Source organism: Manacus vitellinus, unplaced genomic scaffold (assembly GCF_001715985.3).
Source record: "Manacus vitellinus isolate BGI_N305 unplaced genomic scaffold, ASM171598v3 scaffold_14_pilon, whole genome shotgun sequence".
Classification (NCBI taxonomy): domain Eukaryota; kingdom Metazoa; phylum Chordata; class Aves; order Passeriformes; family Pipridae; genus Manacus; species Manacus vitellinus.
In genome coordinates this window covers 1,528,821-1,542,890 of record NW_021939063.1, presented here as the reverse complement: position 1 = coordinate 1,542,890, position 14,070 = coordinate 1,528,821, and the positions used below count along the sequence as shown (strand labels likewise).

At 48.0% G+C, this 14,070-nt stretch overlaps 1 protein-coding gene across 13 annotated transcripts in view; it reads left to right on the top strand.

Annotated features, from left to right (window-relative positions):
• ITPR1 (inositol 1,4,5-trisphosphate receptor type 1) overlaps positions 1-14,070 on the top strand; it is a 163,531-nt gene that overhangs the window by 81,678 nt on the left and 67,783 nt on the right. For 10 of the 13 annotated variants that reach the window (XM_029958404.1, XM_029958402.1, XM_029958393.1 and 7 more), the window contains 8 exons: positions 363-614; positions 1,144-1,269; positions 1,981-2,109; positions 5,301-5,421; positions 6,303-6,487; positions 6,713-6,861; positions 7,782-7,893; positions 11,494-11,520. In XM_029958404.1, the coding sequence (XP_029814264.1) occupies positions 363-614; positions 1,144-1,269; positions 1,981-2,109; positions 5,301-5,421; positions 6,303-6,487; positions 6,713-6,861; positions 7,782-7,893; positions 11,494-11,520 (1,101 nt within the window). The remainder of the gene's footprint in view (positions 1-362; positions 615-1,143; positions 1,270-1,980; positions 2,110-5,300; positions 5,422-6,302; positions 6,488-6,712; positions 6,862-7,781; positions 7,894-11,493; positions 11,521-14,070) is intronic. The other 3 variants (XM_029958405.1, XM_029958403.1, XM_029958400.1) reach the window with 1 other exon arrangement.

Sequence of the window (14,070 nt, the reverse complement as noted above, 5' to 3'; positions counted from 1 at the left end):
ACCAGCACACAGCTGCCCACAGCTGCATTAAAAAGTCAACTGAGGCAACAGGACATGAAATAAAAAAGTACAATGGAAAGTCAGAAGTTTGTTGGCACAGCTTCTGTCTAAGCAGGCAGCTGGACTGGCTTTGAACTTCTCCAGCAGTTCAGAAGTGGTAAATTCTTTAGGAGAAAATGTCCTGCTCGTGTCCTGTCTCCCATGAAGGCAGCACAGGAGCAGTGCCCAGCTGACCTGGGGCCTGTGCTCCTTCTGAGTGTCTGAGGAGCAACTCATGGGCATTTGCAGCCCCAGAGTAGGGGGATGCCGTGGGGAGATCCCAGGCTTTGCTCTGCTGATGGAATGTTCTCCGTCCTTGGCAGCTGGTGAACGCAGGAGAAGATGTGCTGGTGTTCTACAACGACAGAGCCTCCTTCCAGACCCTGGTGCAGATGATGAGGTCAGAGAGGGATCGGATGGACGAGAACAGCCCCCTGATGTACCACATCCACCTGGTGGAGCTGCTGGCTGTGTGCACTGAGGGCAAAAATGTCTACACGGAGATCAAGTGCAACTCCCTCCTCCCCCTGGATGACATTGTGAGGGTGGTGACCCACGAGGATTGCATTCCTGAGGTGAGGGCTGATAGAAGAACTGACCTGTTTCTATTTGAAATGTGCTGATTTTGGGTGAGAGAGGTTGGATATTGCTGAGTCTGGCCTGGGAAGGGGGTGGTGCAGGTGGGCAGTGAGCTGGGAAACTGGATTCCTTCCCTGCTTCTGCTGTCAGCACCCCCAGTCAATCTGGATAGTGAAGTTAAATCCTTTTATACTTACTCCTTAGCCATAAAATAGGAATGTGATGCTGTACTTGGTTATTTTATAAGGTTCTTGAGGCAGAGAGGTTTGTGGATGTGCTGCTAACCTTGAACAGATGGTTCTGCAGGTCTGGAAATTATTATGATGCTGACGTTTGGTCTGCAGTTATCCTGGAGGTTTTTTATTGGATGGTGTCTTGCTATTCATGGCATTAAATTTCACCAGTGGCTAAATAAAAGGAAGTGGAATTCCAGATTATTTACGTAGCAGTTTTAATGTGACATTATATTCATCCGTACCACCATTCAGCTTTTTATGCTTTATTAATTTCTTCCTCTGCTTTTAGGTCAAAATAGCCTACATCAACTTCTTGAACCACTGCTACGTGGACACAGAAGTAGAAATGAAAGAGATTTACACCAGTAATCACATGTGGAAGCTGTTTGAGAACTTCCTGGTTGACATCTGTCGGGTAATGTGTCTGTACCAAGGAACTGAATTCAGAAAGCTCAAAAGACCCTATTTAATATACAACAGTAAGAATAAAACATACCAGTGCATCAAGGCAATAAGCTCCCTGAATTCTGTGTTCCTGTAAATTTATGTGTGCCTTCTTTGCCTTATGCCTGTGGATTCCATTAGTCATATTCCATGGAACACATTAATATTTTCCTTTTTAAAAGAAAAAACCCAACCAAACCAGAGCTCAGTGAAGCCCCACACCCTGCTCCTTTGTCCAGTGCCTTTTCTGTCCTGCCACCTGGTTTGCTTATTCTGGCCAGGATCGCTGAGCTCCTTCCTGAGTGACATTTTTTGGCAGGTCAGGACAGATTTTTTCCAAGCCTGGCATTTATTCGGCCCTGTGGCTTTTTGCCTGGGATTCCAAGTATTTCCCTGTACGAAAGCATTACACCTCAGTGCTCCCTGCCCTTCCCCTGCTCTCCTCCAAGGCAGTGTGGTTCTCTCCCTGCCCCTGAAGGTGCTCTGTGCCAGCACATTGTACCAGGGACACCCTTGGCTTTGCCCTTGTGGGTGCTGGAGGTCCAGAGCTCCAGTGTCACAAATACCAGCGTGGCAGGGGACTGCTGGGACTGGAATAATGGGAAACCAGGAATTCCAGTTGTAAGGGTGGTTGATCTGCCTTGGTGAGCTGCTGCTGAGCTGAGGGTGGTTTGTCCTGCAGGCCTGTAACAACACCAGCGACAGGAAACACGCGGACTCCATCCTGGAGAAGTACGTGACGGAGATCGTGATGAGCATTGTCACCACCTTCTTCAGCTCCCCCTTCTCTGACCAGAGCACAACCCTGCAGGTAGGAAAACGCAGAGACAGAAAAGGGAAAACATGCTGCCAAGGCAGTTCAGTTCATTCCACTGCGGTGCCGTTTACCAGGTCAAAAGAAACACGTGTTGTGATGGGGGAACAAGTATTTGACTGTTCCTTGTGACCTTTCACTGGAGAAATGGAAAGATTTGTAGATCAGAGTACAAATTCTTCTAGAGAAGTTGAAGTGTTGCTTTGCTTCATCAGTGGATTCAGCTCTGTGCTACCAACACCACACAGGCCTTTTGGAGAGAGTTTGTGTGTCACAGAATCACAGAATGGTTTGGGTTGGAAGGGACCTTCAGGATCATCCAGGTCCAACCCCGTGCCGTGGGCAGGGACACCTTCCACTGGACCAGGTTGCCCCGAGCTTTGGTGGCAAACTTTCCAGGCTTTGGAAAATGTCTGGAGGAGTGTTGCATTACAGAGCATGCCAAGATGATTGATTAAAGAAAGACTATTTCTATAAAATCTGCTCATTTCCCTTAAAAACATTCAAAAAGGATCCAGAAGCTCTAGTTGTCTCACTGAGTAGTTTTTTCCCTTGTTCAAAAGTTGGGGAAATGTGAAGGAGGAGCTTGGAACTCTTGTGCAGTGGCAGAAGGCAGAGATTCCACAGCACAACAGCAGTGTCAGGACGTGGCCTTAATATTTGTGTTTGCACAAAGATAACATCGTTCTTTTATTCATAAATAACTTGCTGGGAGGAGTATGGGTGGAGTGGGCAGGTGCCTGGCAGCTCTGGCACAAGTTTGAGAGGGGTAGTTGTTGAAACTTGGTGCAACCTGGTCGTGCCAAAGGCAGATGTTTGCAGTGCAAACTGCAGGTTTTATGGAATCCCGGAATGGTTTGGATTGGGAGAGACCTTAAAGCCCATCCAGTCCCACCCCCTGCCATGGGCAGGGACACCTTCCACTAGACCAGGTTGCTCCAACCTGACCTTGGACACTTCCAGGGATGGGGCAGCCACAGCTTCTCTGGGCAACCTGTGCCAGTGTTTTGTCACCCTGGGAACTCTCCTCCGAGTGTTGAGGCTGAGCAGCTTCCTTAGGGTTGTCTCTCCCCTCACCCAAGCCTGAGCAGTGCAGCAGCTGATGTGCTCCTTGTGTGATTTCAGCTGCTGTTGTGTATCACCTCATTTGTTGGAAGTTCATCAAAGAAATGAGAAATCGAGATCATTAACCTTGTCCTTGGGGCTCTGCCCTTCTCTCTTCCCTCTGTACCATATACCTGGGCTGTCCTGCTCTGAGTTGTCTTCTCTGAGCATACAGCATTTGAATACTCTTTTTGCCATCCTATTTTAGCCATCTGTTAATGTTCTATCAGCAGTTTTTCCTTAGCTTCTCAATCTCCCCCTCTGTCTAGCAGGATGAAGTCACTCAGCTCACCTCTTTTCCCATCTCACTTGATAGATGTCTCTTGTCCTAGATTCATCTTTCTTCTACATCTCAAAGTTAAAAGTTGTTTCTCTCCCTTTTTTGCCTGTCTCTTGCCCACCCCCAGGGATCCTAACACCTGAGGTGGACAGTTGGACCACCTGGCTGGTGTCCATCCCTGCTCCAAGTGGGATTTTCCCTCCCGCCTGAGGTGCTGCAGCCCCTCTGCCATGTCCCCAGAGGTGAGGGATGTGGCCCCTCTGCTTTGGGCCAGTCCCTCCCTGTCCTTTCTGCTGCTCCTTGTCATCCTGTTCTTTCCTGTGCAAGCCTCCTCTTGTCTCCTGCTCCTTCATGTCATGGCTTGACTGAAATTGTACCTCCCTTGAGCCAGGGCCAGCCTTGCTCGTTGAAGGAACACCTTGTACATCTGTCATGCTGTTCAAAGCATATCAAATTAGGAGAACAGAAATGTCTTTTCAGGGAACAGCTGCCCAAAACTCCTCTTTAACAAGCCCTGTTTCACCTGTTTGCCTCTTGAGGCTGCTGCTGCCCAAGGCTTTCCTTCCCAAGTGGAGTTGGAGACATGAGGAACGGGGAGTAAATTTCCTGTTTGATTTATTGGCCTAGTTTAGGCAAATGAAACATCTTGGAGGCTTTTTAAGACCAAAAAGTCTTTAAGCCTGAGCTGAAAGCAGTATGTGGGTGGTTTAAATCTAAACACGCAGGTATTTTCAGGGCCCTTGGTGAATGCTGCTGTCTGCCATGGTTTTGGTGTTTGACTTAATTCCAGAAAGGATAATAGGTCTTTGCCCCTTAGCAGTTTTGGGGGTTTGAATTTTTGTTCTCCTTTTGTACCTTTCATAATGGTGTTTGATTAATTGATCTAATAGATTTCTCTTTTTCCTCTAACTCCACTTCTTTCTTACTAACAGGAATTACTGTTGGCCAGAATAAAAGAGGTATTTTTTCACTGGTTCCTAAGTCTTGTGGTCTTTGCACTGTGGTGTAGTTCCCTTAGCTGATAGAAGCATTCCATAGCTATTAGGCATGGGGACATGGTGTATTCCCTTCAGTTTGAAATATTTAAAATACTCTTTCCTCTACAGGTAAAATAAATTGTTCTGTTAGGTAATCACTGTACAAAACCAAAGAGGGAATTCTGGTCACTGTTTTTGGACTGGTGCAAAGATGAAAGAACATGGGCATGTGTGTGTTGGAGCAGCTCAGCTGTGTGTGGTGGGAGATCACCTGGTGAAATTCAGGGCTGAGAACCACACCTCGATTTTGGCTGGTCTGTAGCATTTGCCACTAACTACTACCTGTATTCCAAATAACACACACACAGCTGGTTCCTTAGTAAATTAGATACCAGGTAATAATGCTTGAAATGATGAGTTTTCAACTCTGGAGCTGTGCTGTTGTGGAGCCAAGTCCCATTTCCCTGTGGACTCTTGAGTCAGCTGCTGGTCAGTGCTAAAACAAAGAACTCTGTGTGCCAGGGTTGCTGATAGCCCTGATTTAACAGATGAAGGTGGCTGCTTATTTCCTTTGCTTAGTCAAGCCTCAATTACCGAGGCTTTATGCTGTAGAAGCTCCTGTTTCATGTTTCCCTTCCCACCCAGTTGTGATCGTGTCGTAGGGTCGCTGGCTACAACCTGGAGCTGCCCAGCAAGTGGCTGCAGACCAGTTGGGAGTTCCTGGTGTGCAGAGAGTGCCAGCTGGAGCTGGGAACTGGGGTCCCCTCGAGGTGGTGCTGCCCCATCTCAGCAGGGTGGGGTTGACCCTCTCTGCCCTTGTGTTGCAGACTCGCCAGCCCGTGTTCGTGCAGCTGCTGCAGGGGGTGTTCAGGGTGTACCACTGCAACTGGCTGATGCCCAGCCAGAAGGCCTCTGTGGAGAGCTGCATTCGGGTCCTCTCAGATGTAGGTAAGAAGTGAACGTGAGCAGAACTAACTGCTCAGGTCTGGTCATCCAGAACTTGCTGCTTCCATGTCGTCCTTCCATGAAGAAAGTGCAGTTTCCTTCCCCCAGGTGTCACCTGTGGATAAGTCGTGGCCCAGGTGTACAGAGCCAGGGTTATGTTGATAAATGGTTGTGGTTGAGCAATAGGTGGTGTGACTGTCACATGAAGTGCTCTCTCTGTTCAACCTCCAAACTCTGCAGCAGGGAGATAATTTTGTGCCGCTCCTCCCCGTGATTTGCTCCACTTTTAGTATCAAGAGGAGTAAGTTGCACTGGATATGAGGCCAGGTTCTGTTGGATGGGTGTACACATGTGCCAGCACGAGCTGTTGGGAGTGTGTGTGTAGGGACAGATTCCTCCTCCCACACTTGAGAGACAGTAAACAGCTCTGAGGTGTGAAAGCCTTTAACCACAGTCCTGCACAGGGACCGAGCACTGCCTTGGTTAAAATGCACTCAGAGAATCATGGGTTCATTAAGGTTTGGAAAAGACCTCTGAGATCACCAAGTCCAGCTGTCAACCAGCACTGCCACCATGTTCACCCTAAACCATGTCCTCAAGTGCCACACCCACGTGTTTTTTGAACCCTTCCAGGAGTGGTGACTCCATCACCTCCCTGGGCAGCCCGTTCCGATGCTTGACAACCCTTTCCATGAAAAACTTTTTCCTGATATCTAATGTAAACCTGCCCCTAGTACAAGTTGAGGCCATTTCCTTTCTCCCTGTCTAGGAGAGATTGTAGAAGGAAGGAGTTTGTAGAAGGAATTGCAGGTAGAGGTTTGTCTTGTTCTCGTGTTGGTTCACGGGCTGAAGGTCTCAGTTCTCACTGACTTCGCTTGTTGCAGCCAAAAGCCGAGCGATTGCAATTCCTGTGGACTTGGACAGCCAGGTGAACAATCTGTTCCTGAAGTCCCATAACATTGTGCAGAAGACTGCCATGAACTGGAGGATGACTGCCAGGAACGCTGCCCGCAGGGACTCGGTGCTCGCTGCCTCCAGGGACTACCGCAACATCATCGAGAGGCTGCAGGTGCTGGCACAGCCCTTCCCCTGGGTGAACACTGTCCCTCCTTCAGGATAACCATGAAACAGTAAAACTGAAAGGCTCATCTGACCAAACCCTGAGGCCTTTCATTTATTCAGGCAGGATGGGCCTCATTGTCCTGTCCCTCTTCTTGTAAGATTCTTGTCCTTCCCTCGTTTGTGAGATGAACTTGCCTGTAACTGTGTGTGTGTGATGTCTGTTGTGTTCCAGGACATCGTGTCAGCCCTGGAGGATCGCCTGCGGCCCCTCGTGCAGGCAGAGCTCTCAGTGCTGGTAGATGTGCTCCACAGGCCTGAGCTGCTCTTCCCAGAGAACACGGATGCCAGGAGGAAATGTGAAAGTGGAGGTTTCATTTGCAAGTAAGTTGTCTTGGGACTCCGGCTTGTTGGGAGGATTTTTGTTGTATTTTGCTTTTCCCCAATTTTCCTGTACCCTGTGGAACAGGGCCCTCGTGTCCAGCTTGGTAAACACTTGATATGCTTAGAAATACTTGTAAAACACAGTATTTTGTGATGTGGTAAATGCAGTTTGTCCTTGGAGGGGAAAAAGTTGCCTGTGGGAATAGGGGAAGACTGTTTGATGTGCTGTCACAGCTAATGCTTAAAAATACTTGTTTACTGCAGGATACAAATGCCATGAGCAGTGGTATAAATGAGTTCAGCTTTGAGCTGATCCCAGTTATTTGATACCTGCCCTCACCCCAGTAATGTTTGTGAGGTGCTTGGGGAGTACATCAGGATCAGTTCTTACCATGTGCATCACCCACAGTTAGAGGGAAGGAAAGGAAAAGGTTACAGGGTTATTCAGAGGGCAATTTGAGCAGATCCAGCTTCTCTGATCACCTCCTGGCAGGGTGGGTTATGCACAGACAGAGTTTATGGAAACTAAGTACTAAGTCCCAAGTGCTGGGTGGGATGGATTTTGGGTTGCACTGTCCAAGACACTCAATATGTATTTTATCCAAGCTGTTATATGTGATACAGTTTTCTTACTGTTAAATGGTTGTTCTAGAGGACCATCAGGTCCTGAATCCCACTGATTCCTTGCTGCCTGTGGTCACAGGGTGTTTTTGGCTCTCCTCCTGCCCAGGGACTGCAGGTTCCTTCACAGCTTCCCTGGTAGCTGGTCAGGTGTTGAGAGAATGCTCCCAAAGTGGTTGTGTAATGGTATGATGAAAAAACTTGTTTGCAGCATAAACCAGTTAAGATAACCATGCATATCTTACCCCACTTTTAGAATATTAGCACTAACCTGAGCTGTGGTTGATTGCTTTTTTCAGGTTAATTAAGCACACAAAACAGCTACTGGAGGAGAATGAGGAGAAACTGTGTATTAAGGTATTACAGACGCTCAGGGAAATGATGACCAAAGATAGAGGCTATGGAGAAAAGGTAATGTGTTTATGGTCCATCACTCTGTGTTAAACACTGTCTTTGTTCAGTAAAGGAAAATAAAATTCCTGCTCTTTTCAGCTGTTTTGTGAGTGTAAGCACTTCTGGGCTGGAGCAGGAACAAAACATTTTTAGTCAACTAATACCTTTCAAATCATATTTGAAGTTAAGCTTGTTTCTGTTGCTTTTCTACGTGAGCCTGGCAAGTTTAGGTCTAATTCCTGCAGTTGCTGGCAATCAAAAAAATCAATTCTGTTACCTTTCTGTGAAGGATGTGACCTCTTTATCTGCTTTCTGGGTCTAGGTGGCTCTTCACCGGGTCCTGTAACCTTACAACAAGAGAGGGTATTTTGTAATTCATTTTAATTTGTAAACAGCTGAGTAATCTTGTTGTGAATTATAGATGGAAACTATCTGTACACCCACCCATTTTTTTTCTTTCCCTTTCCTGCATACAACTCCTTTGGTTGAGAAGAACATTCTTCTGTTTGCACAGACCTGTTCTTTATTTACATCAGAAAAGTGTGTATGCACCCATATGTTTGTGTATCTAGACATTGCTACAGTCAGCTGAGACTGGGAATTGGAGATTATCTCGTGGAATTCTAATCAGCTGAGGTTCTTCCCATGCCACAGAGTAGGTACAGGGGAATACACCCTCCAGTGAAGGTGCTGGGAGCAAGTGGGAGTGGGGGAAGCAGCGATGTGGGAGGACACTCACTGCACCCAGAGCAGGTGCTGTTCATGTCCAGTTCTGCTGTGCAGTTGGGGTTGGAGTTGTTGCCTAGTGCTTCATTTACAGCAAAAAAAAAAGGGTGAAAACTTCAGAGATGAGAGTTTCACAACAGCAATAACCTTTTGTGGCAGCGTGAGGGAGGGAGATGCTCTGCAGGCGGAGGAACCTGCAGCGTCCTGGCCAGCTGGGATGTCCCACGTGAGCCTGCCCAGCTGGCAGGGAGGAGGAGGCAGGAGCAGAACACGGTGCTGTGGTGCCAGAGCAGGGGGAGGCAGAGCCCAGGGCCCGGGAGGGAGCCTGGCACATGCGGGTGTGCACGTGCACGTGTGTGGGCTGGTACCCAGCACACCCGGGGAGCACGTGGCAGTGCCAAGGGAGCGGGAGACTCCCAGGAAAATGCCCCAAGGGCTGGGATGGCCCGGGCTGTGCTCCCTACCCTGTCAGGAACGCTCTGCCCACGTGCTGCCCCTCTGCTGCCAGAGCCCAGCCCAGCCCAGATCCTGCTCAGCTCTGCTCCTACCTGGGGATTTTTTCATTTTGCAGTAGCAGTGTTGTGGAATAAATTCAGTGATTTACAGGAATACCCTGATCAACTGCAGGAAAGCAGCATATCCATGTGGGATGAGGAGGGGAGCAGGGTCAGCAACGAAGGGCAGCAACTGCAGGTGTCAGCTTTGAGCACTTTGTCCTTCTGTGCTGAAGGGGCAGAATCATGTGCTGGGGCATCCCAGCACGAGGTAGAGCCCTGTGGGGACCTTCTGTCCTCTCCTCGAGGTCCCTTTACTGAGACATCTGAGCTGGAAGGGGCTGCCTGGCTGTCAGTGCTCCTGGGCAGGGGAGCTGGGCTCGGGGATTCTCTGATGAGAGCAGAGTGCTGATGGTGCCTTTTGCCCAAGGCTGGGGGGGGTAAGAGATTAAGTGTAACCATAGACTATGTTTTACACTTTATTAGCACATCAGTGCACGTTCTCCTGTTAAAAACAGCCAGGAGACACTGTCCAAGGTCACCCTAAGCCATAAAAACAGTGGGTGATGTATAGCATATATACACTGTACACCAGTGAAACCCAAATGAGAGCTCTGAGGGCTTTGTCCTTTTAAATGCAGTCTGCCACTCACATTTTCCTAAATGGAAATTAATTTTCAGGAGTTCTTAGACTTTATTCACCCAACTTGGGGAAAGCAGGGTTTCTAGAACATGCACCATTCAGACCATGGAGAACCCCAGAAATGCTAAAAATCTTCGAATTGTGGCAAATGCATTAACTCCTGAAGCAGTAGCTCAGTTACATAAGGGATCAGAATGTGCTGCCTGTGAAGTGGATTTCCGAGTCCGAAAAAGCAGCTGATTGCTCACGGATAGACTGGGAGTAGTAGTAGAACAGCTTTTGCTGTCTGGCTGTGAGCAGTGAAATCGGATTTATTCTCCCTCGTGACTCACTGAACTGAATTTAGTCACCACCTAAAAGGCAATACCTTTTGTTTTTAAAATCATCCTGGAGTGTAACAAAAAAAAAAAAAAAAGGAAGGGGAAAAAACCCTAATGCACCCACTTTGAATTCTGGAGTCCCTCCATGGAGGTGGGTTCGGTACGTAAAGGTGACAAAACTTACCCTTGTGACCAGCATATTAATCTCATAAACAGTATAGTTTATAGGTCAGCTGGGCACAGAATCATGGAATGGGCTGGGTTGGAAGGGACCTTAAAGCCCATGCAGGGACAGCCATGGGCAGGGACACCTTCCACTCTCCCAGGTTGCTCCAAACCCCGTCCAGCCTGGCCTTGGACACTTCCAGGGCTGGGGCAGCCACAGCTTCTCTGGGCAACCTGTGCCAGGGCCTCACCACACTCTAAGTAAAGAATTTCTTCCCAGCATCTCCTTGACCCCTTCCCTCTGAGTTTGAGGCCACCCCCCCCACCATGTCCTGTCACTGTGTGCCAGAGCTGACAGTGGTCACCCCGAAGTGTGTTCGGCAGCAGAGCACTGTGCAGGTCTTGGCATGGCCTGTGATTCTGCTGCAGTCCCATGTGGTGCTCTCTGGAACACCCTGGATTACATAAGGACAGTGCTCCTCCTGCCCTGCCTAATCTCCCAGCCCAGATAAGCAGGGCCTTGCCCTGCTGGCCCCTGCACGTGTCCCTGGCGTGGAGGGAGCGCTGGGAACACGCCCTGTACTCCGGTGCTGAGGGCCCTGCTCCCACAGCTGGGGCTCCTCTGCAGCATGCAAAACCCGTGGGGAGAGCACAGATGTACAGGAGCCTGTGGGAAGGCTTAAAAATTTTACATATTGCTGAAGACTCCTCTCTTGGCACACGCTCAGGATGGCTCGGTGACGGGGAGCAGACTGTGCAGTATTTAATAGGCACAAAACTGCACTACACTGACAGTGTAGGCTAGACCCAAGTTTTTTACTTTGCTGAAACATGTCATTCATGCACATCTCTCCGGGTGCCTACCAGCTGACTTGCCTCAGCTCTGCAGGGCTACATTTTAAAGCTCCATTTTTCCTGCCTGAAGTGGAGATGCAGCCCCTGCCCTCCTGCTGCTCTCACAGCTCTGCTTGTGATGCCTCCCGTGCCCAGGGGTGAAATCCTTGGCTCCCTGTCAGCCAGCCCGCGTGGTTTGGCACAGGAACAAAGCCAGGGCACATCCTGCCTCCCAAGCTCCCTGGCACAGCATTCCCAGCAGTGTCTGTTCCCTAACCCGGCGCTGGCAGATGTTCCTCATGCCCACTGTATAATATAGTGTTGGCTTGCAGCATTTAAGTGTTAAATGATTGATAAGAGCCTAACATGAAATTTATGTGTAACTTCTCTTACTAATCCTTGCTTTCAATTCTTCCCCTTCTTTCTTTCCCGGCAGATTACCATTGAATTGGATAATGCTGAGGTTTTAATTTTATTTCTTTTCTCCGGTGTTGTTTCTATGGTGTTTGTTTTACCAGTAGCCCTGTGATCTGTCCTGTCTGCAGCCCTGAGCGTTCTGGTTTGTGTGCCTGTGTCAGTGGATTAGTGGAGTTTTCAGTCTACCGTGTGTCTACACTGGGAATAGTTACCATAACTAATTCCATATGTCATTAGTTGGAATATTAGTCCAAATGCAGTTAGAATATTTGGTAGCCTTCAGTCAACTGGTGCCATGGTAGGTCCCGTGAAGTTTAGGATCACATCTGGAGGATGAGCACCATTTGAACATCAGCAGTTGGCACTTGGCCCCCATTCCCTTGTCCTTTGTGAACAGGATGTTTCTTTTCATTTGGAAAACCAAGTGCTGAGGCTCAGTGGTATCCATGCAGAAGCTGGAAGAGCCTGGGTGCAGGTGGGCCTGGGGAGGGCCAGGTCCTTGTGCAGACACTGTGGTGGTGGTTTTACCCAAAAGGTGAAGGTCATGCAGTTCCCCAAAGCCTTTCACTGCCCTTCCTGTTCCTTCTCAGTCGGGTTTGGTGTGTGAAGCCACGTCAGACAGTTGGAGGGTTGTAAAAACCATGTGCTGTGACCCCGTGGAATTAGTGACTTCTGGAGCTATTTCTGTGTGAAAAGCTTCCTGCCATCCAACCCGGGCCCTCAGCTGCCACTGCCACGGTGTTTGTGCTGCATGGAGCTGCTCTAAGGGCAGAAAAGCCCTGTTGGAGGGAAAACTTTAACTGAAATTCAGCTTTCTAAGGACTCTGCAAAGCCGTGTGTCTGCTCGGGGCACGGGCTCGGGGTGGAGGGAGGGAGCTGAGCTGTCTCTGCTGCTGCAACTTCCTCATCAGCTCAAAAAAACCCTCGTGTGGGCGTGGAATTTGCATAAATGTATAATACTGAGAAAGTGATTGACTGGCACCTTATTTTACTGAAATACCACGGAAAAAAGAAATATTTCCCTCTCTGTGCTTTGTTTCCTGCATTCTTTCCCAAGCCAACCTTTTACTTGGAACAAAGCTTAACCACTTAAAACGTTTAAAACGTTGCTGCTCTTTATTCAGTGGAGTAGATAATGAAATAGGCCATAAATTGCTTTCTGTAGGACTTAATTTTGATGTTAACCACCTGAATTCACTGGGTAAACTTCCTTCTGAAAATGAAATAATATTGGGGACCTTGCGTGTTGAAATGGGTTTGAAATCCAAATTATTTGTGACAAGACTAGACAAAAAAAGTGGCCACGTGGCCCGGGGTTGGGCTGGAGGGTCTTTTCTGTTCAGGAGGGCTTTTAGGGGAGGGGAGGAGCAGAATTCCTCACAAGAACAAACTGGAGTTGTGGCTTTTTTGGTTTGTTTTTGACTGAACCTCTGGTTGGGATGCACAGGCCCTACTGTGCCCTCGCTGTCATCCCTCTCTGGGCTGGAGCAGAAGCTCCAGTGAGTGTGTGAGGACATGAGTTTCCCATCACTTGTTTCAGGCAGAGTCTGATTTTGGCCTGAAAGACAAAATTTCTTGTTGCACAAGTTCCTTTTCTGCCCTGCCATCACCTCTCACCTGTGACGAGGCATCTCAGGTGTGTCTCCACTCTTCACTCTGGTTTGGAAAAGTTAACCTGTGGCACATAAATGTTTCCATCAGGCCAGACCCCTTGGATGAAGTGCTGCTCCAGCTTCCCAAAATAACATGTCTCTATGTAATTTTAGCTTGGAGAAACTTCAGAGAGAAACTTGAATTGTTTAATTGCAAATTAAGTCATAATATGAAACTTTTCCCTTTGGTTTCTGGCTGTAATGGGCTATTTGCCTGCAATAAATCAGGCAGAGCGTGCAGAGCAATTTAGGATTTGGTCTGGAGGCTGCAAAGGAGGAATTTTATTGCTTCTTGATGGAGCAAGTGCATGGAGGGAGCAGGTGTGTGTGTAACCATCAGCACTGAGCACTGACTGCTCAGGGAAAGAGTTTCAGTTGGAGTTTGAACCACTGGCAATTCTCAGAAATCCTGGGGTTTTGTGTTTTTATTTTTTTCCCCTTGTCAACCCTGGAAATTATATAAACATTTAGGGCAAAGGATACAAAAATCTCCATTATTAGTCAAATTATTAACTTTCTTTTGTATCAAACTATGCACAACTTAATGGTTTTGATCAGTTGAAATTCTCCTTATTCCCTTGGGGAAACTCTATTGAAGTAACTATTTATGACATAATTTCATGGTACTTATGTGGTTGTTTATGCAGGGTATTTGTCTTAGTTGTGTACTGCAAGGTCATTCCAGTGGGCAGTGGGTCCAAATAATAAAGGATATTAAAAATTCCAGGAGATGTTAGTGAAAGTCATGATAGAAAATAGGTGTTCCAGCCCCCCTTAACATTTCTGTGAGTGAAGAAGGGAGTGCCCTTTGAAATGGGTGAATAATGCTGGAATTCACCCTGATGGGAGGAAATCCCCTGCAGGAAGGATGGTGAATGCTGTGACCTGAGCTGAGCTCTGGGGTTTTGGGGTGCTGGAAGAGTGGAGTGCAGGGGAAGAGGAAG